General features: G+C 41.6%; 1 protein-coding gene across 1 annotated transcript; it reads left to right on the forward strand.

Moving 5' to 3' along the window:
- Nucleotides 1–309: 309 nt before the first annotated feature.
- LOC139931584 (serotransferrin-like) lies at nt 310–6,793 on the forward strand. Its single transcript, XM_071925128.2, has 17 exons — nt 310–349; nt 446–591; nt 905–1,001; nt 1,188–1,373; nt 1,870–1,999; nt 2,270–2,325; nt 3,373–3,536; nt 3,750–3,903; nt 4,464–4,606; nt 4,717–4,813; nt 4,912–4,935; nt 5,106–5,264; nt 5,381–5,531; nt 5,697–5,764; nt 5,898–6,079; nt 6,246–6,438; nt 6,608–6,793. Exons 1-17 carry the CDS (start codon nt 310–312, stop codon nt 6,652–6,654), a joined length of 2,037 nt encoding a protein of 678 aa, XP_071781229.2. The 3' UTR covers nt 6,655–6,793.
- Nucleotides 6,794–7,357: the final 564 nt, after the last annotated feature.

The raw sequence follows: 7,357 nt of genomic DNA on the forward strand, positions 1-7,357 counted from the left end.
ATCACAAGATTTATCTCACCAGTTTTGTGGCTCAATGGGAAGCACTATCAAATTATGACACAAAATATGATACTATCAGTAACATTTTGTTCTGTAATGAAACAGATATGCAGCTTGAACAGGAAGCGGAATTAATTCATTGGACACTATTCTCCAGGTTTGCCTGACACGCACCAGGGCATGCACGCGCATAAGGAAACACTAAGAAAAGTATGCCATTTTTTCAGCCAAGTCTGCCCACTTAGAGGTTTTCTATAAAAGATGGATCTGCCTCCCTGACAGTATGCTTTGCTGTGTTGACCGTCCAACATGAAGCTTCTCCTCCTTTTGGCACTGCTTGGGTACCTTGGTAAAGATATTTTATTTTGCACAGGATTTTCTCATGACAACCGAACAGAGTGGAGCTCTGTAAAAATTAATTTTTTGCTCCAAATGTTATCTTCAGCAATAGGGTCTGCGGCTCCTTACAATGTGAAATGGTGCGTGAAGTCGGACCAAGAAATGAGAAAATGTACAGACCTCAGAGCCAAAGCCCCTGTGTTCTCCTGTGTGCAAAGAGCCAGCTCTCTAGAATGTATCCAGGCAATTAAGGTGAGAAAATTATCCAGAATATTATCCAGAAAATTCTGAAACATGCTCAATAATACAATACCCTAAAGATGTGATTTTTTTTTTTAACACACCTAATGTGCGTCTAGTCTTTCTTCTTTAGTCTTCCATAAAATGGCTAGCAATGGCCATTTTATGGTGGCCAGCAAATGTTTTCAATGGCCATCTGATTCCTGACAAAACATGATGTATGTATGTATACATTATTTTACTGTTGGAGTGATAAGACATCATGCCACTGTGAGCTGGAAATCATGTTTGGTGTTAAGAAATTAAAGCTCTCTTTCTCTAACAGGCTGGTGAAGCAGATGCCATCACTCTGGACGGAGGAGATGTCTATGTGGCTGGACTGATTGACCTGCAGCCCATTATTGCTGAGGACTATGGCCCCAGTAGGTTTAGTAATCAGTTGCCTTTACTGATGCAGTAAACAGTCTTCCCTTTGAGGGACAGTCAGTCTAATAAATAGGTTTGTTCCAATAAGACCTTGTTATGATGGAGAGGAACTTTTGCATTTTGCATGAACAACATTTTTAACTCTATTTTCTCACTGTCCCACCTCTTCTGCACGTGGCCAGCTTCAGACACCTGTTACTATGCTGTTGCTGTGGCAAAGACGGGGACTGGGTTCGGCTTCAATGATCTCCGTGGGAAGAAATCCTGCCACACTGGGCTGGGGAAGTCCGCAGGCTGGAACATCCCCATAGGAACTCTGGTGTCTATGGGTCAAATCCAGTGGACAGGCGTCAATCCTGTGGAGGAGGGTGAGTTAACTGTGTGGTAAGGCTGGGTTATATGGTTGAAATCAATATCACGATAATCATAAGGATTTTTTTTCGATAACGATAGATATCATGATATAGCTCACGTGTGCAAAATCACATTAAATAATCAAATGAATGTTCATCCCATTGAATGGAATGGTAATGTTAGGTGTGATGTCCAACAAAACTGATGTTTTCAAATAATATTCCTTAAAATGTTTCATACCTCAGAAAGTAAAATGTGCAGTAATAGCAGAGGAATAGAATTGTGTCACTATATCCCAAATCACCATATCATGACAATATGATTCCACTGAAAGATGATAAACAATAATATTGAATTGTCGCCCAGTCCTACTGTTTAGTACACTGCTCCAAGCTAAGAAATTACATCTGATATTGGTCTTGGTTGCCATTTGTGTGAGAAATACAAACTTATGTCTTAAGGACCCTAAACTAATAGCTGATAATTTTGGTGTCCCTTTTGGTTTTGTAGCGGTGAGCGACTTCTTCAATGCCAGCTGTGCCCCAGGAGCAACGCGGACTTCCAAGCTGTGTCAACTGTGCAAGAATGACTGCTCCAGATCCCACAATGAGCCTTACTATGACTATGGAGGAGCCTTCCTGTGAGTTTCAGCCTCTCTTTCATCCCTCTCAGTGCTACCATGAACTTTATTCACCTTTACCAAACTCTATACATTTGCTCTCCAAATAGGATAATGTATCGTACCTCACATTGTAAGCCCATAGCATTTTTTTTTATTATGTTAATGCTTTCTGAATTCTTCCCTCACTACTGAAATACCCTTATCTCTCCTGCATAGTCTTAGTACACTATTGCTGCTAAAACAATCTATGTCCTCAAATGTTGATGCATCTGTGTGTTGCTCTGACAGGTGTCTGAAGGAGGGAGCTGGAGACGTGGCTTTTGTCAAGCACCTCACTGTTCCTGGTCAGTATCACAAGATGATCTACACCAATATGGGATGACTGCATATTTTATATTGACTCATACCACAGGTAGTTCCAGCCATGCAAGCTGGTTGGATGTTCCAATTCTGTGTAATGAGACCATGAATAGAAATGTCATGTTTATTTGTTGATAATCAAACTACAAGTAATGTGGGTGCTTGTACACAATCTTTCTCATGGTTTTGTCATATGTATGTATGCTGTGTTTAAACCTTTATGACAAACATGATAAAGGCTTCATATTGTGAGACTGAAGATCCTCACAATATGAGGATCTTCTTTATTGCTGAATCATGCTTGTATTCATAATCACAGTACACAACAGGTAGTTCTGACTGCACAATCTGATTGGTCAAGTAAGCTTTCTGACCTGCTTCAAATCAGCATAACAGCACACCTAGCCATGCTCAAATGAAAAAAGCCTTATCACTGTGAATAGTACTCCCCCATTGATAAAAAATTCCACCAACATTTCCATGGTAACAGCGTAATGTTTAGCCTATGGTTAGGTGTAGTTACTTTCCTGCCAGGTAACCTTACATTGATGATCAGAATTGCAATATGCCTGAATTGAAAATAACGATGCTCACCGCGTTAGAAATCAACATCAAACTTGTCCTGACCGAGTAGAAACCATTGCACTGGATTTTTAAATAAGAACAACCTCTTCCTGTGTATTATTGCTATAATTGAAATGTTGTATTGTCCAACATTTGCAATAGACTAAACTCATTGTTACTCTTTTGCTCCAAAACAATACTGCTTACCTTTGACTTAAAAAAAATGTTTAGCCTCTTAATTTTTTGGGTTGGTGGTAAGCTAGTTAGGGAAGCAAGCTTGTGACTGGAAAGTCACTGGCTCGAGTTTGACTGGCTGTATTGGGCAGCTGCCAGGCATGAATATGTGTAACTGTGAAGAAGAGTATTGCTGCGAAAGAGCATCCAACCTCAATCTAATTTTACTAGATAAAAAAAAAAAAGTTACATTTATTTAGCATTTAAATTTCGACTGTGTTACACTTTCACAGAGGCAGAAAAAGCCAACTACGAGCTGCTGTGCAAGGATGGCACCAGAGCAAGCATCGACAGCTACAAGACCTGCCACCTGGCCAGGGTACCAGCCCATGCTGTGGTCAGCCGCAAGGACCCAGACCTGGCCCAGTTAATCTACAAAAGCCTCACCGCCGTCACAGTAAGATACAGCTGGTCCACCCAGATACATAAGGTTAATTATTTATACAGCACAAGGAGCAAGTTGTAGATTTGACTGCCAGAGACACAGAGTACGGTGAATTACCATTGATAATGTTTAATCTCATCTAGCTCATGTTTCAAGCACTTTTCAGACTTTTTCAAATTAATTTCAATGCTCACACCACGATCCAACTTCCTTTGTGTCTTTCAGGGCTTTGAACTGTTCTCCTCTGAAAACTATGCCCCAGCCAAGAACCTGATGTTCAAGGACTCAACAGTAAATCTGGTCCAGCTGCCCCCAAACATAGACTCCTTCCTGTATTTGGGTGCTGAATACATGAGCATCATCCGCTCCCTGAATAAAGGTATGGCTGGACACACACAGATTGACTCAAGAGGACTGTCAGGGCTCAGGCTAGGACCCAATTGCAGATACTCAGGCGGAGGCAGATATACAATCCACAGAGCAACTTTAATGAAGGTGGCAGGCAAACTCTTGGTCTCAGACAAGCAAATGGTCACACAGGCAGAACTTCAGGTTAAAAGGATTCAAATTGGTAGGCAATTTCAGAACCAAGTACAGGATGAGGGCAAAACACAAGCAAAAGTACCAGTACCAGGCAGAGTCAGAACCGAGTAAACAGAATAACCTGGCAGGCAAGGTAAGGCAGGAATGAACTAGGAGATACTAGGACGATCTGGCAAACTAAACTAGGAAAGAAACTGGTTTATAGTACTGAGCTAATGAGTGATGAGTGGCAGCTGGTGCAGGAAGGCAGGGCTGATTGCAGATAGAAGACAGGTGTGTAATGGCAGGAGACACAGGGGAACCTGGTGGACAAGACTGGAATGACAGGGCCTGGAACAAGATCTATTGTCTAGCAGCCATTGTCTTATGGTTGTCTCCTTTTACTTTACTTTCCAGAGCAGGCCTCAGGTGCCATTAAATGGTGCGCTGTGGGTCAAGCTGAGACAGCCAAGTGTAACACATGGAGGATGGAAAATGACATGACCACGATTGAATGCCAGAATGGCGATTCAGTGGAAGACTGTTTGAGGAAGATTCTGGTGAAACAATCTCTGATAGAAATATGGGAATGCGATATTTTTTTGCTCTATTTTGTGGAGTAGCCATGTCTGATTATCTGTGGTCTTCATGATCCTGCTCCTTTCTCTAGCGTAAAGAGGCTGATGCAATTGCAGTGGATGGAGGACAGGTGTATACAGCTGGGAAGTGTGGTCTGGTCCCTGCCATGGTGGAGCAGTATAATGGAGGTATGAGGCTTATATGGCATGCAAACAGACACATACAATCCTCTGGTTTTATTGTACCTCTTCTATATGAACAATATTTTCTCCTACCCTGTCCACAGACCTGTGCAGCACCTCTGGAAGTGGTAAATACCTTCCTGTGTTTCTATTCTTTTTCTTTTTTTACAGATAAACCAATACCTTTTCTAATAGTAATTAACTCTTATAATGGCAACTTTTCTGGTGAACAATAGTTTTCTGATCATTTCTTCATGCGCTTCCACTATTCCACCATTTTTTACATCCACTGCCTCAGCCTCCTCTTACTATGCTGTTGCGGTGGTGAAGAACGGTTCTGGGGTGACCTGGGAGACCCTACAGGGCAAGAAGTCTTGTCACACCGGATTTGGCAGAACCGCCGGCTGGAACATCCCCATGGGTCACATCTACAACATGACTCAGAACTGTAACTTCAGTAAGCAATTGTGTACTTGTGCACACCACACACCATGAATATTAAGCTCCTTCTCTTGCATATCTGTAAGTGTAACACCAACCCAACATACTGACTTTGTCCCCTCCTCTCCTCAGCTCAGTTCTTCAGTGAAGGCTGTGCCCCCGGAGCAGACCCCAGCTCTGCATTCTGTGCTCGCTGTGTTGGTAGTGGCAAAGATGTGGGAGATGACTCCAAGTGCAAAGCAAGTGCTGATGAGCAGTACAATGGCTATGCCGGGGCCTTTAGGTAGGGAGCACCAGTGCATTTATGGATAAGCTGCATAAGATTTTACCTTAAATTCCATAAATAACGTGAAATGTTTTAACGTGAAATACTCAGCCCACAACTTACAGTCGCTTCTTCATCATAATCTTGTATCTGTTGTATCTGTTTTGAATACTATCATTATAGATGTCTTGTTGAGGGTGGTGGAGATGTCGCCTTCATCAAACACACAACCGTTACAGAAAACAGCGATGGTAAGAGACTGCCATTGACCTCTATTCATCTCCCTATTCTCACATCTCTTCCATGACAGTATCGTCTTTTATAAAACTACAACATTCTTCTTCACTCTTCTCTCCCCTCCTGTCCCACCTCTTTTTGTCAAAGGCAATGGTCCAATATGGGCTGAGGATGTGAAGTCTACTGAGTATAAGCTGATCTGCCCTGGGAAGGGTCCTGTCGCAATCACTGAGTATGTCTCATGTAACCTCGCCAAAGTACCTGCACATGCTGTGGTAACACGTCCAGAGACCCGCAGCGAGGTGGTGCGCATTCTCCAGGACCAGCAGGTTGGGAACTAACTTGAATGTCACTTTTAGGTTGTTTGTATTAAATTGAATTAAGTTGTTTGTATTATATTACAAGTATTATCTAGATAACATAACACTATAAGGTAGACATTAATCAAATATGAATATGAATAACATTGGCCTATACGTAAATCTTCATTTTCAGGCCAAGTTTGTTATCTCTGGCAGTGACACTACATTCAGAATGTTCCAGTCAGAAGGAGGGAAGAACCTCCTGTTCAAAGACTCCACTAAGTGCCTCCAGGAAGTAGCAGCTGGAACGACCTATCAGAGTTTCCTGGGACCGGAGTACATCGCTGCCATAGACATGCTCAGAAAGTGCAGTGACAGTGCTTCAGGTTTGTAGTACAGGACAATAAACACACCTTTGATTCTCATAACCTTAAATGCCCCCACCTCCCAACACCCCCCCCCCCCCACACACACACACACACACACACACACAATATGAATGCATGTGTGTTCTACATTCTAAAGTTTAAATTATTTTCTTTCCCTTTCCATTAGATCTGGAGGAATATTGCACTTTCCATTCCTGCCAGCAAAAAAACTAGTGAGGACCTCGGAACATGCAATGCCTCAGTCTGACCACAATGATTCATGCAACCGACCGACGCTGGACCCGAATATGACTTGCTTTTGATTGTTTTCTAGGAATACACAAAACAAAAAAATCATGAATGTATCCACAATATAGAAAATTGTCATTTTCATCTTTTTTTATACACATTGCGCTATAATAGCCTCTACAAATTAACTCTTAAGTGACCAATCATCACCAATCACTTTTCTCAAATAAAGCATACTCTTTTTCATGTAATATTCTGGTCACAGATTGTTATGGTTTCTTTGTGTAATAGTGTGATGTCTCAACCAAACTGACAGGGCCTGGGATGTTATTCTAATCTTGTCAATATCATAATTTCAATGATCACACTTTGCAAGGTTTTTAACTAGATATCTGGAGAACTTGGACCTTATTGACGTCCACTTTACCTGCCACTTGTTCTTAGCCATAATCCTTATCCTTCTCCTGCAAACTTTCAGAAACAAACATCAAATTATTAGTCAGTTGCATCGAACACAGGTGTATCAGCTATGGTCACATAACTCTTAAGACTTTGGGCTTCTTCTGCCCATTTCTCTCACCTTAAGCAGTCCAAAGAAAAACAAAGAGAACAAATACACTGCCATTGTTTATTGAAAGAAGATAGGGCCATGTGAATTGTTTTATTTATGCTTCATTTCTACAATATC

Source organism: Centroberyx gerrardi, chromosome 13 (genome assembly GCF_048128805.1).
Source record: "Centroberyx gerrardi isolate f3 chromosome 13, fCenGer3.hap1.cur.20231027, whole genome shotgun sequence".
Classification (NCBI taxonomy): Eukaryota; Metazoa; Chordata; class Actinopteri; order Beryciformes; family Berycidae; genus Centroberyx; species Centroberyx gerrardi.

What these genes read in the sequence shown, in the direction of transcription:
- LOC139931584 (XM_071925128.2), top strand. Translation starts at nt 310, where the DNA reads ATGAAGCTTCTCCTCCTTTTGGCACTGCTTGGGTACCTTG. An exon ending in GTGCAGCACCTCTGGAAGTG is followed by an intron (nt 4,936 to 5,105) that starts GTAAATACCTTC and finishes CCACTGCCTCAG; the next exon opens with CCTCCTCTTACTATGCTGTT. An exon ending in GGCTATGCCGGGGCCTTTAG is followed by an intron (nt 5,532 to 5,696) that starts GTAGGGAGCACC and finishes CTATCATTATAG; the next exon opens with ATGTCTTGTTGAGGGTGGTG.